This window comes from Zychaea mexicana, assembly GCF_025766255.1.
Source record: "Zychaea mexicana strain RSA 1403 chromosome Unknown BDB00scaffold_37, whole genome shotgun sequence".
In the NCBI taxonomy this organism is placed as follows: Eukaryota; Fungi; Mucoromycota; class Mucoromycetes; order Mucorales; family Lichtheimiaceae; genus Zychaea; species Zychaea mexicana.
Window position 1 is genome coordinate 317,984 of NW_026516700.1, and position 23,612 is coordinate 341,595.

General features: G+C 43.1%; 1 protein-coding gene and 1 non-coding gene across 2 annotated transcripts; one reads left to right on the top strand and one right to left on the bottom strand.

The window, feature by feature from the left end:
* Positions 1–30: 30 nt before the first annotated feature.
* Positions 31–1,499, bottom strand: BDB00DRAFT_872497 (uncharacterized protein; the record flags this gene model as incomplete). The annotated part of the gene is made up of 3 exons (XM_053126966.1): positions 31–265; positions 339–446; positions 1,240–1,499. The coding sequence occupies 3 exons, from the start codon at positions 1,497–1,499 to the stop codon at positions 31–33; spliced, it is 603 nt and encodes a 200-aa protein (XP_052979661.1).
* Positions 1,500–4,575: 3,076 nt separating this feature from the next.
* BDB00DRAFT_t55 lies at positions 4,576–4,646 on the top strand. Its single transcript has one exon. It is a non-coding gene; the product is annotated as a tRNA-Gly (tRNA).
* Positions 4,647–23,612: the final 18,966 nt, after the last annotated feature.

Here is a 23,612-nt window from a genome sequence, read left to right on the forward strand (position 1 = left end):
TATCCTTGGAACCAGCCACCCTCCACAGATCTATACAGGCTTAGATGGAGCACATGTCCAAACTGCAAAAGCGATGCTCGAAAGCTCAAGATAACCGGTTTTTAAACCGGTTGGTAAGTGTGAAAGTTTCAATTTCGTAAGTTGTTGTTCAGGGGGTAATGATCGCAGAGCACGGTAGTGATAGCCAGCTACGTCAATGCCCTTTTCGATAGCAGTTTGGCACATCTGTTCATCTGTGAATGTCATTTCGTAGAGTACTTGTTTTCTTGTCACAGTGAGGAAGTAGGCCAACCCCAACATCCCAGTCTAGAAAGAGCTCTCTAGCAGCGCGAAAGAACTTGACTTCCTTGACAGAGTTGACCGTAGTTTCAAAGATAACGCTGAACTCTTCGGTTCCGCGACGAAGTAGGTGAGATTCAATGGTTCCAGCGTCGGCTGTCAGCTGTCTAAGAGTATCTCAGACAGTGGATGAAGCTTGTTCAGTCAAGGACGCTGACATTTGACCATAGTGAACTCGCAAACGATTTGACATAAGGCGTCAGCGTAAGTGGGTTTAGGTGAAGTAGTGGTTGAGTTGTTGACATTGTTGGTTTGGTTCTACGAGTTTCTGACATTGATTAGGGTGCTACTAGAAGTAACCCCCTTCAGGTTTGGTGAAGAAGTGGGAAGAAACCATGAAACGATCAAAATATGATCAATACCAGGATTGTTCTATTATTATCTGTCTTCGTACCTTGCCATCGGCATTGGGTTGTAGTGAGTTCAGCCATCCAACCCACTGAATCCTCATATACGCCTGCCTTAGCTTAGGAGACAAACATTATATCAAAGCCCCTGAGCGCTTCATAGTGATTTACCAACGTCATACGACGTTGTCTTTTTGGAAAGAGCAAGTATCGTTTTGTGTATTTTTTTTGCAAGGGAATATACTACATGTTGGGGTGGGATAAATCATACTACTACGGCTTCGTTCTCTTCTGATATCTAGCAAATGCATTTCGCAACGTGACATGATTGTTATAGTCGAAAAGTCCTTTCTCCTTTCCTTCCGCCAAGCATGTCACCCAATCCATTCTCTCATATCCTTCTGCAAGTCTCTTCTCCTTGAAGCTTGCAACAAACTCTATGCCTTGATTGTGCCTTGAGGACGAGGTGGTATTTGCTTCTTCTTGTTCTACCGCGTCTGGTGCAGGAGGGGCTGTGGAGGAGCTTGCTGTGGGCACAGTGAATTGTTCTTACAACTCCTTGTTGCGATCTTTCGCCCAGCCAATCGCGGTCTCCAAGGTGCTCAATGATGCACCTTGAGCTACCAACTGTTCTAGATGTTGGTACTCTCTGTGCTGCAATACAAACGAATCCTTGAGTGTGTCGATGGGATGCTCCTGGGATCCTGCAAGACTGCTGATATATTGTGAAGCGAGGTTGTACAGCATTTTTATAGTGGTATCTCCACTGCAGCGTGCATCAATCACTGATGGAGCATTGTCGACCAGGGACATGCACAGAGCGATGAACGGGTTTCGCAGAATCACTGTGTTGCATTCTTCGAGACTCTGTTTGGACGCGATCAGGCATTTTGCACTGCGCAGGAGTGGGCAAATAACACAGTAGACAAGTGGGTTATTTTCGAAAATATCAGGTTAGGGGAAAGCATACAGGCCTGTAAGACATGTCTGGGCTTAATAACAGTAATTTTGAATAGAAAAGTAACAACCCATAAAAATACCCAAGAGTACTTACGGCTTTCTACGCACACTGCTGACAGGGTACGTCATCCTCACTATATAGGTAATACATAAAGGTCAGAGGGATGTAAGTCGTTGATAAGAAATTGTCGTCGTGCCAGGTGCACTTACCCAGGTGAAGGCGCCGCCAGGCAACGCAGGACTCAACCAAAGCCCTGCTCTTTAATAGTGGGCTATGCAACCGATTATAATAAAGAAGAAATTTATCAGAACTGACAATTCTCACACGAATGACAACTTCTCACACAGCTTCACAGCATAAAAGCACAACTCACATGACGCTACCCTATGTAGGTCAGTGCCTGAGAAAGAGCGAGAGAGAGAGAGAGACAGAGCAAGCAGAGCGAGAGAGACAGAGAGAGCAAGAGAGTGAGAGAGACAAAACTTTAAAGAAAAAATCGAAAAGAATGTTAGACCAGGTTGTAAATAAAGAATCACTCGTCGTGACGATCAAACAGCAACTGCTGTGACAGAATGTTAATGAATGCATACGTACAAAAGGCCAAAAACAAAAGAAAATGATGCAGGACAAGCGCGTTGAAAGTTACGAAGAAAAGCCAACGTCTCGATGAGTCGTGCAGTATGCTACTTTTATAACCTTTTTGATCATATCAATCACATGGTTTCACTAGTGTCGTCAGCAGCTTGTTTCATCAATGACTACTGGTAAATAGAGAATGGACTCCTTTTTATCGCACACAAAGGGATCCTTTTATCTTTAACACTGCTTCTTTTGACAAAGCATACTACTACTTAGTCTACCATCCAAACATTCTATCAGTGATCAAACAAAACGTAAGTGATAAATTGTGTATCAGTTATGCGCAAATTCAACGGCTACTGAAAGGACACAGTTGGAGAAACCAAATGGAACACATTGGTCTGAGTTGCATCGTCTTCCATACTTTGATCCCGTTTCCCAGACAATAGTTGACTGTATGCACAACATGTTCTGTGGGACAGCCGAGCGCATAGCCACCATATGGAAAGATGACGGAACCTTGACCAAGGAGCATTTGACCGATATAGAGAGTTGCCTCGAGAAGATGGTGGTGCCCCCATCATACAGCATCGCTCACGGCTGTATTGCGACTAGATTTGCTGGAATGACGTTGGATGAATGGAGGTCGTGGACTGTTGCACTCTCGCTGTTGTTGTTAAAGGGAAGATTGCTTGGAGAAAAAATGACACACTGGTTGCTCTTTGTCAAGGCAGCACGTCTCCTTAGCAAGCCACCCATCACCATCGCTGAAAACGAGGAAGCCTACCAACTGCTGCTCAAATTTGGCTGCGACCTCTCAAGGTTGTACTCTAGAGATCAAGTCACGCCAAATATGCATTTGCATATTCACCTTCGCGACATGGTACTCAATTTTGGCAGCTGCTATAACATGTGGGTATTCAGCTTTGAGCGGTTCAACAAGATCATTAAGAACCAGCACACCAATCAAAAAGACCGTTTCGAGCTCACTTACATAAAGAAGTTCTTGAGTGTCGTGTTCGCTGATAACATGGTCCAACGAGTCGTGGTCGAGCGGTGCGGCAACAGCACGATTGCCAGACAGATTGCTGAGCTATTGCTGCCACAATCAGAAGCCATGCAAGAGCATTACGATTGTCAGCTGTTCTTGGATCAATCGGATTTCGACTATGCCGCGGGAGTAAGCGTAGTTAGTTGGGAGCCGCTGCTACCATCATGTCTTCCCCTCAAGACGGGCAAAAAGGTGTACATGGATACGCGCCACTACCACTGTCTTGTCGAGTAATACCAATCAATGTTTCCAGATATGAATTTTGTGTCACTCGCCAGCACTAGTGGTAATCAGGTCAGCAATTACCTCTACAAATTTGCAAAAGTCAATCTCCTGGGCTAAACGTTCATTTCCAAAATGTCTTGCCACATCAACACCAGTACTTATGTCTGAGTCGTTTGCGTAAGTACTCAGTCTCATACTGAAGCGATCGTTCGTCCTGGGCGCATTCTATATTTCTTTGTCTACAACCTATGCAATCCCACCAACAGTAATTTCTGCCAGTTCGTTTTTGCTTTTGTTGAGTACCTACGACCAAATACGCAAGTCTTTGAGTCGTTTAGGATGCTAGGCATGGACGTCTATCATTTAAAAATCGAACCGTATATGTGGCAGTGTGCTGTTCTTTTGGGGAGGCTCCATTCCGGCGTTGTTGTTACCCCTATTCAAATAGACAATAGCTGTGCTCTTACATATTTACCACGAAAAATAAAAGTAATCTACTCTTAAAAGCATAATACCTTAGGTCAGGTCTTAGTCTTTTTCTTTTTTGGCTTCACGCTGCTGTAGTTGTAATAGAGAATAAAATAAAATACAAGTTTTGAATTATAAAAATTGCTTCAGATATAAAAAGCATTTTGAAAGAATCTAATGCAACGGTGGATCAAGAAACTTGTAGATGGTCAAATAAATAAAAATGTTGAAGAATCTGATTTAGTAATTGGCACAAAAAAAAAAAAAGGAGAAGAAAGCAAAGTGGTGGAGACAAGCATAGTGGCAGTAAAAGTCTCAGAGTAGGAAGAAGCATAGCAGTCCAGGTGGTGTAAAAAAGGGGTCATCCTAGATGGTTTTGGGGGAGAAGGATTTTAGTAGGGGAGCCAATTTTATCCATTTGCTGCATCACAGCTCTGAAAGCGCTCTGAAAGCGCTCTGAAAGAAAATTCTCACTGAAAGCACACTGAAAGCACATTGAAAGAAAAATTTCAGAGTACACTGAAATCACTCTGAAATCGAATTTTAACTCGTAAGGCCGAAAACCCTTACACACAACACGACATTTTGCCACGACATTCAAGAACGCGTGCATGGTTGAGTGGTACAATTTCTGCCTTCCAAGCAGAAGGCCGGGGTTCGATTCCCCGTGCACGCATTTTGACGACTGTCGTGTTATAGTTGTCAAATTTTTTTGGCAGATGTTGACTTAAAAAGAATTGGCCTTTAATTATTCTGTTCTGGCAACGCAACACTTTTGCCAGACCACAACAGAATACCGCCTCGCTAGAATTCGTTGACAAAACACAAACAACCATACAAGCAACGAGTAAAAGGTAGGATGTGACAGTATATATATTATTACTGTATATGGCAAACACTGAGGTAGTTTTTAAAAAAAGATTATAAATAGCAATGCTAGCACAAGCAATAAAAGTATCTTCGAATAACCCTTTGTTTTAATCCTTTCTCATTGGCTACAGATCTACCTGCCAAAAAGCGACTTGACAATTAGTAGCAGAAGAACGCTTTATTATGCAAAAACAGAATAAAGAAGATACTTAGTTTCAACTTACCAAACACAAGGATGGAAAACGAGCCTATAACAGCTATTCTCCAGCTGTTGAGGGCACTGTTGGAAAACCAAGGCAGATAAGATGCAGCTCCAATCTTTTGAGCTCGTATATATGAGCCTGACACGTATCATAGTGACTGCAGTCTGGATGCTGCACTGAATTAGGTTACGGCAGTCGAACGATACCTTAGTATAGCCAAGCTAGGTGAACATAAATGGGTCACATATGCAGTTACATTGTTGTGTGGTTAAGTGGAAACATAGTGGCGACAATAAGAAGCATGAGTGACGATTGACGAATGGTGTGAATTCAGGAAAAGATTGCTGGCAACTTTCAATCTGCCAAATACATCATAATTAGCTTGAAATCAACTTGCTGCAGGAGTTCAAGCAGGAACAGTAGCAGCTTATGTATTGCAGTTTCAGGCAGTATGGTCGTCTATACCAACTATGTCAGACAAGGAAGCACTTGATTGATTCCCATGTGGCTTGCTTCTAACCATCAATATGTAAGTATTGACTTGTTTTCCATCATTGACCAATGAAGCGATGAAACTGGCACTGGCTGTTGAGGGTGCACAGCAAACAGGGCAGGCAGTATTACAGCAAACACAAGGTCTCCTAGAAACCTAATCCAGTTTTCAACAGCAACAATTGATGCACCAGCTAAATACACAACAACAGCAGCTCATGCCTGAGTACCTGCACTCGTCAGGCATGGTGCCTATAGATCTTGATGCTGTATATACAAGGCCCTCCTCCGAGGGATGGCAAGGTCCTCGTTGTAGTACCAACAATTGGCGTCAATAAGGATTTTGAAGTAGCAGTGATGACAATAAGGATTGTTACAACTGTGGCGGTTGGGCCATATCTCGCAAAACTGTCTGTCTCCTCGTCATAACAGACAGCAACAAGGTCGCTATACAAGCTAGAGAAAAGGCTAAGTGTGTCGGGATCGCGCTCATCTCCATCTTTAAACACCGTCCAAACTGAGTCTGTGCCAGTCCCTGAGGCCAAATTGATTGATCTATCTCAAGATCAGACCCATGATACGCAATTACTGCAGCATACACTACTAGAGGACAGCTAGTACTTTGATTACTTATTATTAATAAAAGAAACCAAGTTGCCCCTATACTCAATGTTATGCAATAGTCATTCTATGAAGGTGCTGATTGATTCTGGTGCTACTGGTTCTTATGTTGCACTAAGAATTGCCGCAGGGCTGTCTACCCGCGCAGTAGCTGGAGAGGAGGTCGAAACCACCAGTGGTCATATGCTGTCGATTTCCAATCAAGCTACACTGCCACTGAACGCTCAAGGCTATGAGCATCCAGCAGACACGCTTATATACTCGATACCAAGTTCGACGTTATTCTCGGCCGCGATTGGCTCAAGACCATATAAGCAGTGCCAGATTGGGAACAAGACACCTAGAAAATCAGGAAGGGTACACATACTTTTGTCCTCTGGCCACATCACACCTACTAAGTCCCTGAGCTCTCTTACCTGCTATCATATCACTAAGTTCTGTTTAGAGTGTAGTAAGGAAATTGATGATGCATTCATCTGCTATATCTAGTCTGATAGTACCTAAAGTCAACCACCAGACAGCGACCCGCTCAAGACACAGCTAGTGCAGGAGTTCGACGACGTCTTCTGTGAGGAATGCCTAGATTGCCTCCAGACTGCAGTGTGCATCATGTCATTGATACTAGTGATGCTGATCTTGTTTCTCGCCCTAATTATTGTATATTATAAGAACCAATCCAGTTGTCTATGATCATGTGTACCATCAGAGCCCCAAATTAACATAGAGAAACATTGATGCATGATCTATCGGGTAGTATTTATTTTGTGGCTTATCATCCAGTAGTAGGCGAGAACGGAGGGTTTAAAGGTTGGTACATCAAGATCCATATTATATTAGCTTTTTCCTATAAAATATGAAGTTTTTCAAAATTTTGATTTTTATAATTAACTATGCATATATGAGATCATGCTTTTTATCTGATAAACTTAACAATAATAAATGATAAGTGAGAGTTAAAATATAAGAAAAAGAAGAAGAAGAAGTAAAATAAGGATAATGGTAAATTTTATATGTAATTTTTAAAGTATATATAGGATTTTTCATCTCATAGCAGACATTTGAGCTTTTATTTATGTAGAAGGGATTTAATCTTAGGCAGAGTGGACATAAATAATAATCTGATTAGACATAGATAAAAAACAAAGTGGACATAAATAAAAGATAAAGTGGATCCAAATAAAAGACAAACTGGATATAAATAAAAATCTAACTTGATATATATAAAAGTTAGTAATGACTTCAATAAAACTTTATTCTCCTAATTATTCTTCATCATTAGACTTAAGAGTATCACTCCCTATAAATCTTATTTAAGTCTCTACTGACTTTCATTTATGTCTAGTTAGATTTTTAACTATGTCCAGTATGTCTTTTATTCATATCTAGTCAGACTAATAATCATGTCTACTCTGCCTAAGATTAAATCCCTTCTGCCTAATTAAAAGTTTAAATGTTGCTATAAGATAAACCCTGTATTGTTAGATTGCCCTAATTACCAGCTATATAGAGGATTAATTATTAATTATTATATAAGAATTTATTTATCCTATAAATGATTATATTATATATAAAAATATTGAATAAAGTGTATTATCATAATAATATATAAAATAATATGTTTAAAAAAGGTCTATTTGAACCTCATGAGGTTCAACATCAATGCTTGATGGACCTCTTCATTATTATCTCATATTTAAATAAATTGTTATAGTAATATATTTGTTTTTATTTTTATCAACATCCACCTGCCTCGCTTCACTCGGCTGAATGAGCCCCTTCGCTGCGCTCCGGGTCATTCAATGGATCCCCCCCACACTAGGGGTTGTAATCTGACCCGCGGGTTAAGGACGGGTCAATGGGTCGGGTTGATGCTTTTCTGAACCATGGGTCAACCCGTCTAACCCTTAACCTAACCCGTTGACCCGTTGTGACCCGTGTATACATATAATATGTATGAGGTACTTGTATTCAAGTCGTCAATCTTCTTGTTGGGAAGCATCATTATATTATAGGATGTAGTTGTCAATATGTCTGCTATAGAACTATAACATAAAATGTACTTATATTCTTTTATTGTGGGATTATATTTTATATTCAAGAGTAAATGATACGTAAGCTATAAGCAATATATGTAAAAGGAGTAAAGAAGTAGCAATAGTACAATGAGAATAGACAATAGAGGGTGGCAGTAAGAGACAAGATTTGACAAAAGACAGAAAAGGAATTGAGAAAAGAAAAACGAAGGAAGAAGGAAGAAGTGAAATGAAAAGGGAAAAGGAAAAGGATTAGGGGCATATAGGGAAGTTGATTTTTAACCACACTTTAACCATTATGCTTTCTTTAATACATGTGAGCCCAAGCGAATTCTTTTGCGATGGCACAAAGCCCTTTACCTTTAAAAGTAGATGTTGCTAGCACTGCTAGAAATTTGCGTACCATCATCCTGGAGAGCTGTGTACATATATATGGAGTTTTGCACTTCCAGTGCTCAAGTTCAGGTTGATTGAAACTTCCTTCATCATATCGAAATTAGTCTTGCCCTATCAACCCAAGTTTTGACCCGTCGGGTTGAACAGGTCGGGTCGGGTCAACAGGTCAGACCCTTGACCCAACCTAACCTGTCCAATTGCGACCCCTACCCCACACCCACCTTCTAAACCTGAAACTGCTCGCTTCGCGAGCTTATTGATTGCTATGACTACATATAACCCTGAACGTTATCATTATTGCTATGACACGAAACCCTACTACAGATTGGTTTGCCAAATTCAAAAGGGACAATAGAGAATTTTGGTCGCTCTTTTGCTGCTATTGACAGCTCTTACAGTAATTTGCAAGTTCATCAATACACTCGCTTTCATTAGTTATCATAGTAGATTACTGCTGCTTGTCGTAATTAGCTGAAAGACGACAGTAGGACTGAGTTGACACTCGCGTAGTTCTATATCATATTTTTCGCATCAGATCTACTTACCAAAAAAAACAGTGAAAAGGTACGAATATTCTATTGTTCGTAAAATGGTGATCAGTTAAAATTGGATAATTGTAGCAAAAAAAAGAAAAAGAGCAAAAATAAGAATTAAGATGATGGAGGTAGAGAGGCGGTGGTTGTAGGAGAAGCAGGTGGTGAATTTACGGCTTATTGAGGAACAGCGGCCGGCGGAGACAAAAGAATTTCATGGTAGACAATATTAGTAGTAAGTGGTGGGGATGTGGTGGCTGTTGACAGATCGACTGCAACCCTGAGGTTTTGAGGATTTGTTGCTCTGGATAATGCAACATATAGTTGTCCATGAGCAAATACCGGTTCGTTGAGAAGGATGCCGACATCAGATAACGTCTGTCCCTGTGACTTATGTATAGTCATTGCAAAGGCTGCGCGAACAGGGAATTGCCGGCAGCAAAGGACGAAGGGATATTCACCCTCAGTAGTGCACATGTTGATATAGGGAAGAAAAAACTCTTCACCTGTGTAACCTTGGTCGATCCGTCTTACAGAGATGCTGTTGTCGTAAAGGCCTGATACAAAAAGTTTTGTTCCATTACAACGACTGGTACCAGGATCCATATTGCGTAAAAGCACCAATGGCATACCGACCTTGAGACATAGCTCATGGTTAGGAATACTACCAGTAGTTATACTCCGTAGAAATTCAATAGGATAGCTGGCTGCAGCTGCGTCAGGATCATCAGCATCAAGTATACGATCATTGGAAGCATATGTTCTGCCTATACCGGGGAAGATGTCATATGCTGCATCATTGATGGCATCGACGTCAGCATTTTTGGCAGCCAAGATTGCGTGACCATAATAATGCTCTGGTTGTGGCTCAGTAGAGCGAATTGACGGATAGATGGCATCCATCAATCCTATGGTATTGCTTGTATCGATCTGCCTTTCTTGCGGAATCTCCATGCTTTCTTGATACGGTTCACGTCCATCACCAATAGCCAAAAGAGTTTCAGCAAAAGCAGCAGCATTAGCGCCTGCATTCCTCACGCGCATGTTTTCGGTCAAATGGAGGACTTGAACATGTCACCAAAAAGAGGCAGATTGGATGGACTCGGCAATGATTTGAGATCGATTTCCTTTTTTACCACCAGAAGCATCTGACGAAAGTCCCCTCCAAAAACAACAACCTTGCCTCCGAAAGGTAGTTCACGCAACAGCGGATCCAGAGCACCCATAATGTCCCGAAGAGCACGGTCAACAGCATCAAAATTATATTTGCTGCACATGACAGCTTCGTCCCAGATGATAACTGACGCACTTGCGATAAGGTGTGTGTGAGGACCGCCAAGGCGAAGATTGCATGAAGTATAAGCATCCGCGTTCAATGGAATCTTGAAACGACTATGTGCTGTTCGGCCACCCGGGAGCAAGATAGCTGCAATACCAGAGGAAGCGACAGGAAGTGCGATTTGATCACGGGACCGAACATGGCTCAATATAGCCTTAAACAGTTGAGATTTACCCATACTACCTGGACCATTCACAAAGAAAAGGCGCGATGTATGGTGATGAGTGGCTGCAGTAATAGAGTCGGTGATAGTGTCAAAAGTGTGGCGTTGTCCGTCGTTTAATGTAGGTAGCAATGTATTTAAGACTTGCTGTTGCCTCTCTACGTCATATTCACGTCGTTCGACAATCTCCAAAGCTTCTAGGCGGGTAGGGCATCGAGTTCTGTGACAAATTGTTGTGGCAGAGACGGGAGTTCTGACAGATGATGGCCAGTGGTTTGCAAACGCATTTCGATGTCACCAAGGGTACACTGATACATATGATTGATCTGATCATTGCTGAGCTCGTCTTGGCCAGCAGGAAGGCTTGCCTGTAAGGCGAAAAAGTAATCATCTGCCATTCTCTCTCGATACTTGGTCCAAAGTGAGAGCGGATCTGCTGGGGAGCAATTGATCAATATATACACAAAAAGTGCTCTAATCGCTGATGCTGATGGTGAATGTGGGCACGCCTCTTCCATGCATCGGTCCCATTCTTAATCAGATTCAAGAAGACCACGTGCGAGAGTAGCTTCTTGGAATGTTTCATATATAGTGCCATTGATCGTTCGCAATGACTCAAAGCTTGTAGGACCACGAACGGTAAGAAGAAGGAGGCGAAGACAGTAGAGAGGCATGTTGGACAGAGAGGCATTATAGATGTGTGTCACAACATTGGCAATTGGCGGGCTCGTACGTTGTCTCTATTGGCGTGCTCGAGCATCCCATGTGTAATGAGAAGGGATATCATGGTACCGATATTGGCGTGGTCCATTTTCTGTTTCATCACCGTCGCAAAGCTGAAAAAACACATTTAGCTTGGTGTGAGTTGATGCTTCCCGGATGTTCGTCAGCTCATTTTGTGTTACGTCTTCACGAAAACGAACGACTTCCTCTCCAGGCAAGTGCAAATCTAAGCACATAACAGTCAGACGGTGCATATAGACTGAAAGCTGTAGAGTTCTCCATGCTGCCTCGCAAGGGCCGATATACCGAGCGTTCTGGTATTGAACCACCTCATCAATTACTTCTTGCTCTACATCAGCAGGGGCAGGTGCAGCAGTGGTATAAGCTGTTGATGGTAGTGGGTTGCTGATTGCTGTGGTGGTGATTGTTGTAGCAGGAGCATTGTTTGCAGGCGCAGCAGAACGCATTGCTTGCAGTTGTGCTCTATCTGATCCCTTGGTGATATATTTACACAGATATTTGATCGCACGCGAGGATGTGCATATTTCCACATTGATGTGTGCGTCGTATTTGTGGCTCAGATATGGGTTGTATGGAACAACATAGCTGTTGTTGGCTATGAAGCCACTGCGCGCGAAGCGATGGCTTGCACCATTACGACGCCGTCTATATATAGGATATCCGTCAACATTGACCCTGGTCTCGTTGGAAAATGGCTTTAGATATCATTGTTGGCACTGACTATTCAACATACACACTGCATCAGCTTTGTCACGATTACAGGAGCCATGGATCATGCAACTTGTCACTGTATGATATAATTGAGGCTGGGTCACAGGGTCAGGCAGCTCCACACATACAAACCGATCATAATCACTAGGTGTGTGTGGGTGCTCGCTTTCATCCAGGATCAAAAGAATGTGAACGTGTGGCAACCCTCGTTTTTAGAATTCAACAGTCGCCATGTACCCAGCAACACGGCCGAAAAAGCTCGAGTCGTTAATGTGATGAAGCAGCTCATCGAGTTTCATTTTAAAGACACGGGTGCACAAATCAGGTCGATCATAAGCGTGCTGGCCAGGCTCCAGCTTGGAAGTAATCTCGGGCCATTTGGGGTTGCATGTGAAGGTGATGAAGAGAGTTGGATTACCCCATTGACGAATGATAGCAAGGCCGTCTTGAAGCATCTGCTTCATATAGCGTGGACCACCTGTAAAGGATGACAGCAAAATATTCGACCTTCCGATTTGACGTGCATTTACATTGTCGACAACACCGCTGTACACCTCAGCACGAATCTTGCGTTGGTGCGTCAGGATATACTGTAGGCGTGATGTCTCAATGTGTGCATAATTATCGACTATGAGCTGCTGGAATAGTCGACCGAAATGATGGTTGTAGGTCTGATGCTCTCCGTCCCGAACCATTAGCATATATGCGCAATAATCCAAAAGGGTAACTAAAACGTTGTTGCCGTCATGATAGTCGCATCGCAATCCAAGGTACCATCCGTTATCGCCGTGTGGGAACATGAGGACGTAATAGAGGGGCATATATGATGCATGTAGAGAGCTAATTTGCTGCAGGCCGCGCTCACAATCAGGGATAACGATATCATGAGGTTGTACCGTGCCATCTACGCTGTCTTCGACAACCATAGCTGCAACCTCCGGGTGAGTCTGCACATCGTATCGTTCACCACGCGCAGCGCGAATAACCACCTGGATAGTGCCTACGGGCTGGTTACGGTATGCACCTGCTGCAGCAATGAGTGTACGTGCGAACGCGTTGTGGCGCTGCATAACTGTCTGAATCGTGTTGATGATATCATCGTTTAATCCCGTGAACATTGTGCTGCGTCGAGTTGTTTGCTCTTGGGTATCGCAAAAGTAAATTTGAGCGAAATTAGCTCGTGTTGGATCGTTGGCTCTAAGTGGCCGGAGACAGTGATACATGGTGCCATTGATCCGAAAAGTTGAAACACCATTTCTTCCACTCGCCACGTTAGGATCGTAATTGGCGCGAATGGATGCGAAAGCAAACATGCTGTTATAGGCTCAGATATTGGTGTGGAAATTGGTGGCAATAGGGTCGGATGAGTCGTGATTAGTGATAAGTGATAACAGCTCTTGTGGTGGTGCACGAGGGAGGGGTAAGCGTATCTTGCCAGAAGTACAGCAAATACCAAAGCGAGGGTTAGATACAGACGATGCAACTAAGCGCTCTTCAATCCACATTTTTGCGTGACAAAAAGAGCATTCGACATTCATAGACTCAAAGATATGACGACGATAGTAGTTGTTGTTAGGCGTGAAACAAATATTGGAGCCAAATACATTTTGAGGTACAAAAGGCACCCTGCATGCAATCTGGTATTGGGCACCATGTTCAGAGGTGACATTGCGTGAATTGAATGGGCAATTAGCGTGCGAAAAACGTCTATGGTCCAGCGATCCACAGCTGGTACATTGGCGTGCAGGAACAGGAGGAACTTCAACAGCTGTTGGAACATTTACCACGCCGTCATCAGCATTGTTAGGCTCAAGTATATCATCTGACATTATCTCCTCTGCAGTTGAAGTGACAGTTAAAATGTCGTCATCAAACGTTTCCAAAGTTTCTGAATATGTCTAGTATTAATAGTAGATCTAAAAAACATGGACAGGTATAATAATAAGTATACCTTCCACCATGTTATCAAGACTATCTGGACATTCAGAATCAGAAGGGTTATTATGGGTAGTAGAGCCACAGCCAGAACAGCGGATAGGGTCAATACTCTAAACGAAAAGTGTTTGGCAACCACACAAAAGGTATAGCTCATAAGTACACAAAAAGCAGCTGAAGCTAATGCAGTTATCAATCGTTTTCAAAAGACAGTACGTTATTATCATCATTTTCCTCAATTCTGCATCGAACATTACGCTCATTCAACGGACAACTGTGAAAACTTCCTCGAAAATGGGTAGTAGACCCACAAATGCAAGTTCGAATGGGCATTTCCGCCTGGTTTTATAGAAGTGAGTTAGTACTTATATGACCAACGTTTTCGCGATCTGCAGGTGAAGCCAATTATGCCTGAGATTTTTGCTCGTCTTCGTAAATGGCGGGTAAGACAATGCAACGCACCTCTTCCTAATGGTCTCCTTGAGAACTCATAGCTTAGCAAAATAATTAGAGATTGACAACAAAATTTTAAATTTGGATGGGACAGTAACGCGACAAAGAGAGCGGACCCTTCAAAAGTTATGCTTATAATGGCAACGATTTCCGAATTGGGTTGATTATCTTTTAGATTATCTAAGTACCAACTTATTTTTAATAGAAGATCAACATCCACCTGCCTCACTTCGCTCGGCTGAATGAGCCCCTTCACTGCACTCCGGGTCATTCAATGGATTGGGTGTTTCCTGGGGGTTCCCCCCAGATCCCCAAGGTGGGGGGTTCCCCCCTACACCCCCCTTCTAAACCCTAACCACAGCTCGCTTCGCGAGCTTACTTACTGCTTCGCCTACCTCTAACCCTAAACACGTTCGCTGCGCTCACTGTTAACACTAAACCCTATTATACAATCTATCAATTTAAAGTGTATTTTTTGAGAAAAATGGGATATCTGCAGTCTAGGAATTATGCGCCCAACGGTCTACTACGCCTTCTTGTCATTGGAATGGCATGATGTCTGGGTATGCGTTTCTCCAAATTCGATTTCTTTAATCTATAACACACCTAAAACAACAATTTCTCCTATTCTTCGCATACCTTAAAGGTCCACCATCGCTTCTTATTCGTAACGTTTTTACTTCGTGCTGGAACAGAATGTGACATATTACATGATATAGCGTGCACAGGCCAATGTTATGCCATATTGTGGGAATCCGATCCAGTATGGGGCGTCGCCAATATAGAGAAATAGGCATGCATTGTTGATGTGTCTGGAGGTGAAGATGAGAGATGGTGTGTTTCGGTAAAGGCATTGTGGTGCGTGAGCGAGTTACTCGTTAGTGACTTACAAATACTAAAAAAGAAGATCTGCGCCACGTGAATACTTATCTCTTATGGCACCATGGCAGAGTAAGAAACGTGAAAAGAAATTTTGTGTTATATGTTATGTAAAAAGAAAATCTATGGCAAAGAGATAGAGAAAAAGGAAAAAATATTAGAAAGGAAAAACGAATTTAAGCAGGAGGAGTAGTGGATGTAGTAGTTGGTGATGTGATGGTTGTGGCAGCAGCTGTGGCTGATTGGGTGGGTTCTGTTGTTGTTGTTTGTGGACCTGGTGGATGTAGTAGTACTTCAGTGTAAACGATATTTTCTGTACATGGATTAATGCTGTTTGCTGATGCTGACATATCGACTGCAATGCGTAGAGTATTTGGATTGGTTGCGCGCGAAAGAGCAACATACAACTGACCATGAGCAAAGACACTTTCTTGAAGAAAGACATCCACATGAGTGAGTGTTTGCCCCTGCGCCTTGTGGATAGTCATGGCCAAAGCTGGACGAACGGGAAATTGTCTTCGACAGAGTATGAATGGGTAGTCACCCTCAGTTGTGCACATTTTGATCCGCGGGAGATAATGCTCCTCCCCTTCATGGCCTTCGTCGATCCTTTTTACTGCAATACACCAATCCAAAAGTCGCGTTATGAACAGCTTGGTACTGTTGCATAATCCTGCATCTAGATTGAGATTGCGTAATAACACCACTGGCATGCCAACCTTGAGTTGCAGCAGGTGAGGAGGAACTCCACTGGCTGCCAAACGTTGTAAAAATTCGATGGGATAATTTGCTACTGCTGCTTCTGGATCATCAGCGTCAATGATTCGATCATTGGAGCTGTATTCGCGTGCGTCACTAGGAAAAACAGAGAAGGCAGCGTCATTGATGGCATCGACATTTACGTTTTTTGCAGCCAAAATGGCCCGGCTGGCGAATTCGTGTAATTGTGGATCGGGATTTCGGATAGTAGGGTAAATAGTATCAATCAATGCCATGGTATTGCTTGTGTCAATGCACGATTCGCTCGAGATTTCAAAATTGCTGGCATAAGGCGATCGTCCATCGCCAATTGCCAGAAGGGTATTGGCAAATGTTGCAGCACCTGAATCGTTATTTCGCACGCGCATGTTTTCTGTCAAATGCAACACTTCGACATCAGACCAAAAAGAAGCTGAGCTCACGCATTCTGCAACAATTTCTGATCGGGTTCCTTTTTTTACCACAGGAAGCACTTGACGAAATCACCACCAAGAACGACAACTTTTCCACCGAAAGGGACATGCTGTAAGCGTGGATCGACGGCACCCATGATATCTTTGAGGGATCTATCGACTGCCTCGAAATTACGTTTGCTGCACATAACAGCCTCATCCCAAATAATGAGAGAAGCTCTCTCGATCAGATGGGCGTGCGGTCCACCAAGACGCAAATTGCAGCTGGTTGTTTCATCAGCATTCAAAGGAATTTTGAAGCGACTGTGAGCAGTTCGGCCTCCTGGAAGCAAAATTGCAGCAATGCCAGATGAGGCGACTGGTAATGCAATCTGGTCTTGAGAGCGCACGTGACTCAAAAGGGTCTTGAAAAGCTGCAACTTACCAGTACCTCCAGGGCCGTTGATAAAGAAAACTCGTGATCGGTAGTCGTTGTTAGGCGTGTCTATGGCAGCAGAGATGGTATCGAAGGCGTGGCGTTGATCTTCATTCAAAGTAGGGACCAAAGATTGTAGCAATCGACGCTGCTCTTCTGTGCTGTACTCACGGTGTTCGACTATTTCTAGCGCTTTTAAAGGTGGCAGACGATCCAACTCGGTGACAAAGGTTTGTGGCATAAAAGGAAATTCCACGAGATGGTGGCCTTTTACTTGCAGTCGTAGTTCAATATCGCTAAGGGTGCGCTGATATATCTGCTCATACTGATCAGGCAGAAGTTCGTCCTTGTTAGCTAAAGAATGCGTTCTGCGAAACTCGAAAAAGTAATCGTCAGCCATTCTCTCGCGGTGAGTACTCCATAAGGAAAGTGGATCGGTAGGAGAACAACTTGTAAAGATGTATATGAAGAGTGCAAGGATCGCAGCTGCTGATGGAGCTGTAGCAGATGCTTCTGCTAGACAGCTATCCCATTCCCGATCGGATTCTAGAAGACCGCAAGCAAGAGCAGCTTCTTGGAATGTAGCATGTACAGTGCCATTATATGTCTGCAGCTGCTCAAAGCTGCTTGGTCCAGGGACACGGAGAAGGAGGAGACGAAGAGCGTAAAGAGGCATATTTGTCAAAGGAGCAGCAAATATGCGAGATACGACGTCTTGCACAGGAGGGTTGGCGCGAGGTCTCCATCGATGGCGGCGGGTGTCCCACGTATAGTGGCAAGGTATCTGTGTGTATAAGTATTGACTTGTAGTGGGATCATAATCTTCTAGGAAACGTGGGTCGTTGAGACGGAAGAAGGCAAGAAGTTTTGTCCCTGATGCAGCGGCGTTGCATGCAGCCTCGAGCTCCTGTGGTGTCATATCGCCTCGAAATGTCACTAACTGCTCGTCCGGCAAATGCAAATCCAATCGAGAAACAGTGGGATGGTGCATATGCACTCTGTACTCGAAGGTTCTCCAAACTGCCTCGCATGGTCCAATATAACGTGCATTTTGGTATTACATAACCTCATCAATGACCTCAGTTCCATCAGCTGCAGCAGCTGATGTACGGACAGTCTCTAACTGTGCTCTATCTGATCCTTTGGTGATGTACTTGCATAGATACTTGATCGCGGGAGCAGAGGTACATATTTCCACGTTAATATGAGCGTCGTACTTGTGACTGAGGTATGGACTATATGGCACAACATGGCGGTTATCAGCATGAAATCGACTGCGGGCAAAGATATAGTGACGATTGTTTCTTCTTCTCCGATACAATGGATACCTATCACGATTCATGCAAGTCTCTTCATTCCATGGCTTGGGATACCCTTGGGAGCAACGACCATCCTTCATACATACTGCACCTCTGTTCTCGTCTCCACACGGACCGTGTATCATGCACGAAGTTACAGTACAATAGAGTGGAGGCTGGGTCACAGGATCCAGCAACTCAGCAGAAACAAATCTGTCATACTCCGTTGGATTTCGTGGGCGGTCTTGCTCGTTCAAAATGACCAAAATGTGTACATAGGGAAGACCTCGTTTCTGAAATTCGATGGTAGCCATGTAGCCCTCTACTTTTCCAAAGCAAGATGAGCTTTTGATGTGCTGCAGCAACTCGTCAAGTTTCATGTGGAAAACACGGGAGCAAATGTCAGGACGATCATATACTTTTTGTCCAGGAGAAAGTTCAGCTGTAATTTCAGGCCAATTAGGGTTGCATGTAAAGGTTATGAATAACGTCGGATTTCCTCGTTGTCGAATAATTACTAATCCGTTTTGCAGCATTTGTTTCATATAACGTGGGCCGCCAGTAAAAGAGGATGGTAGTATGATCGAACGGCCAACCTGACGTGGATCGACACCGTCGTCTAGACCGCTGTAAAGCTCAGAACGCAAGTCATCCTGGTGAGTCGTGATGAAAAGCAACCGAGAACTTTCAATGCGCGTATAATTATCGACGACAAATTGTTGGAATAAGCGACCAAAGTGGTGGTGGAATGTCTGTTCTTCACCATCACGTATCATCAGCATATATGCACAGAAATCTAGCAAAGTAACAGAAGCTGTGCTATTATCTGTAGCCATGGATTTTAAGCCAAGATACCATCCGTCGTCACCGAACGGAAACATAAGGACGTAATGGAGGGGCATGTAGGATGGATGGAGGGAGCTGATTTGGCGAAGACCCTCAGTACAATCATGGATGACTATATCGTGTGGTGCTGCTACACCGTCAACCATGGTTTCTACGACCATTGCTTAGGGATTGCGATTGGACGGGTCGGGTCGGGTTAAGGGTCTGACCCATTTACCCGCGGTCAAGAAAACACTGACCTGACTGGCCCGTTCAACCCGATGGGTCAAAACTCGGGTTGACGGGTCAAGACTGATTTCAATGTAGTGATGAAGGAAGTGTCAATCAACCTGAACTTGAGCGCTGGAAGTGCAAAACTCTATATATATATATATATATATAGCTCTCCAAGATGATGGCACACAAGTTCCTAGCAGTGCTAGCAACATCTACATTTTGAGTGATTACTCTTAAAGGTAAAGGGTTTTGTGCCATCACAAAAGAAATCGCTTGGGCTCACATGATCTAAAGAAAGCATAATATTTAAAGTGTGGTTGAAAATCGACTTCCCTATATGCCCCTAATCCTTTTCCCTTTTTTTTCACTTCTTTCTTCTTCCTTCGATTTTCTTTTCTCAATTCCTTTTCTGTCTTTTGTCAAATCGCGTCTCTTACTGCCACCTAGGGATCCGCATGGTTCGGTTCGGTTCGGTTCTTGAAGGGAACCGAACCGAACCATCCAAAGCAAGAACCGAACTGACTAGAACCAATGAGAACCGTAGAACCGAATAACCGAACCGAAGAACCGAACCCGTCATGTATATAAAAAAGGCAAAATCCAGTATCTTTGAATGAAAGCTGATGTATGTGTGTTCAAATATCGCGGTATACTCGAATACTGCAGTAAAGAAGAATAGTTTATTATTGTCCATTGAACAGCGATTTCAAAATGAATAAGAGAAACAGAATGTAAACATTTTATATACAATGTGGGTCATTGTATGGTTAAAAGATTAAAGCACAGTTTTCACAAAAAAAAGTGGAGCTTATAGTACTAGAGCGACGTAGTATTACTAGTACAATACGTTATTGTAACATTGGAGGAATCAAACCACAACCGGCAGTACACACAGCTACTGTGTCTCTACGTGTATATAGTGTCTCAAAAGGCAAAGTGTCAATGGGTAAGATAATTCTGTTATGGGTCCCAGGATGCACAATCTCAGACAGAATGCACAAACTTGATAAAACTGATTGAGAAGCCATACTGAATCTAGTAAAGTAGTACGTCATGGAGAAAATGTATTGTGGGTAGCAAAGTAGAGGAACAAGTAATGATGCGCGTATCATGGTCGGAAAAAGCAAGCTGCCGTCAGAAGAAGTGAGTTTTTTTTTATTATTGTGACAAAGAAATGGAGTGTATTTTTACTTTTCCGATCACTTCTTTTCCAATCACGTCAAATTGAGTGATTAAATCAATAGTAAGGAAGATACAACGAAGTACATACAGATCGTTGTAGATTTATATGTTCGCATACGTGATACCCAGTAGCCTTATAAATAAAATGGATGACAATGGCTGTCATAGCATATTGTCTACTAGCCAAAGTACAACTCCTTCTATTATTAGACATTTGATGTCGGAATAAGTGATTACAAATGAGGTCATTGGAAGATGTGAGCTTAAATATAAGAAAACGATGATATCATTTTCCTTATTCTATCGCCGATCCACATTACTACACGTCCAGGAACCCCGAAACGCGTTATTCATAGAAGCATTGACAGCCAGCAATAATGAAAACCTCTCTCAGGATGAGCTTATATGATATCAGCATCGTTTTGCTTTGTTGGAAGAATTGAGTTGAGTAAACTACAAGTCGATGATATCATCTGTAAGGATCCGTCCATCAGAAGTCCAATAAATGACATCAGTGGCATCATTTGAAAAATATATAAAGGCTTTTATTTTTGAAGCATGGACTCTTGTATCTACCGTATACTTAACGTACTATTCTACCTCAAAACTCTGTTGTCTTCCTACATATTAATCATGGTTTATCAAATTAATTCTTCTTCCCGCGATGTCCGTGCTGCTCTTCATGATAGGGTAAGTATCACTGACGTTACGTCAATTAATGTGTCTGTATGGTGATATTTGAACATGTCATTAATCGCAATATGTCATATAGGAAACTCCTGTCCATGCACCTGCCTTTTCGCGCGTGCCTTCCGCCATGTCTCTCGATCTCGAATTGCATACTGATGATGATACTGATGCCGATGCCTGTTCCGATGCCATGTCCATTTCTGAATCTGTCGCTCAACCGCAAACTGGGTCTAACAAGCAAGTCAGCTGGGTTATCAAATATGGCCTTAGTACACGTTTCGTCGATCAAGGTGGACAGCATCACCTTCGATGCCTTATAAGCAATTGTAGCAAAACGTTCAGATCCGTTGATGGTAATACGTCTGGAATTATCAAGCACTTGAAAACCATCCATAATATTACCAAGGAGAGCGGGCCCCATACTGGAAGCAAGTGTGCCGGCGGTCCACTTGATTCCTTCGTCCAAACCAAGCGATCCCGTATCTCCACTGTGGAATCGTTCATCAAAGCGTTCATTAAGTTCATTGTCAAAAGCAAATTACCTTTCACCATAGCTGAAAATGAAGAACTGCAAGAACTTTTAGAGACCGCGCAATCTGCATCGACAGTAGAAGCGGTAGCACTCCCCAGTGCAGACACCATTACGAGAAAGGTAAATATCAGTTTCCATATTCTTTTTTCTTGTCATGTATGTACATAAAGAGGGAAGATTTTAAATTCCTTGTGAGAATTTACCTTAGACCATTGAAGAATACAATCTGTTTAAAGATAAGATCTGCGCCATCCTAGACAAGCTCCCCTCAATCTCTTGCACGCTCAATGGTTGACCAGTCCTTACAACGACGCCTTCCTCATGGTTACTGGGCACTGGATTTCTAGTAGAACATGGACAATGCAAGAAGTAATTCTTGGATTCGTGCCTTTAAAGGGACCCCACTCAGCAGAAAATGTGGCCAGCGCTTTTATCAAGGTGTTGGATGACTTTAAGCTTGGTGACAGGCTTTTCACCATCACAACGGATAATGCATCCAATATGACCAAGATGGCCCGAATCGTTGAAGAGTACGCTATTGAAAAAGGATGGTAAGCATTAAAATATGTGTAATCAATTATGTGATAAAACCAATTAATCCATCATACTATAAACTTACACCATATAACTTTTTAAATAGGCCGTTCCGTGCTAAAAAGCATCACATCCCTTGCCTTGGTCATGTGCTAAATTTGGCGGTGCAAGATATATTACGTTGGGGGTTCGACAATGTGTCAGCTGTCAGCAATGAATCCGAGGACAATGAAGATGCTACCCAGGACTTTGACCAGACTTACGAGGAGAATGCCGAACGTGCTATACAGGAGCAACAAAAAGACACGATGGGGGTACTGGTAAAGCTACGCAAGGGTATAAAAACAATCAAGTAAGTTATACAATCGTCATTTGCCAATATCCTTGTGACTATTAACTAACCATACCAATTGTTTTATGTAGCTCTTCACCTCAGCGTAATGAGAAACTCATGAAGCAGCAAAAGATGGATTGCTCTACCGAGCTCGTACTCATACTCGATGTCTGTACCCGGTGGAACACCACATATGAAATGCTTTCCCGTGCGTCGACGTTGCGTGAGCCATATGATACTCTCTGCTCCAACAGCTACAATCCCGAGTTGCACCTGTTCAAACTGTCTGCAAATGAATGGAGACGTGTCGACCAGCTACAAGAGATGTTGAAGCCATTCTACGAAGCAACTATAGACGTGTCCGCGAGCATGAGCCACGCCACCATCAACATCGCCATCATCCAATACAATAAGCTTATAGACCATCCGGAGGATGTTCAGGTTCAGGACTATCCAGCTAAGCTGAAACGGGCGGCCAAGAGGGGACCCGCTAAGTTGCAAAAATATTACTGCAAGGTCGACAACATAGATGTCTATGCAGTTGCAACGGCAATGGACCCGTGCCTGAAGTTTAGTTGGTGGGAAGCCGCTCAGTGGGAATCAGAGTACCAGAACATGAGTCGATATATAGTGCAGAAAGCGTGGAACACGTTTCCGAAGGAAGTTACTAAGACAAGTAGTGTTAACCCGGAAGTAGAGAGGCTCTACAAGTTGTACGCGACATCGACAACCGCTGATGAGCTCGATGATTATTTGTAAGAACGATTAAGAAGACTAGTTCCAGAACAAAAAAGGCAAAGATCGCTGGTGCTCGCTTACTATGAGGCCCAGTCACAATGGCCGAACTTGGCAGCAATGGCTGCAAAGTACTTGGCTGTCCCAGTAACTTCAACACCATCCGAACGCTGCTTCTCTCAGACCCGCCTCTTACTCCCCCATACCCGTAATCTATTGAAGCCAGAGTCAATTCAAAGGCTAATGCTTCTGCATTTATGGCTCTCTTTCGATTTCGCTGTTTAGAATAGCATTTTGTCTCTTCTTTTCCTCTCTT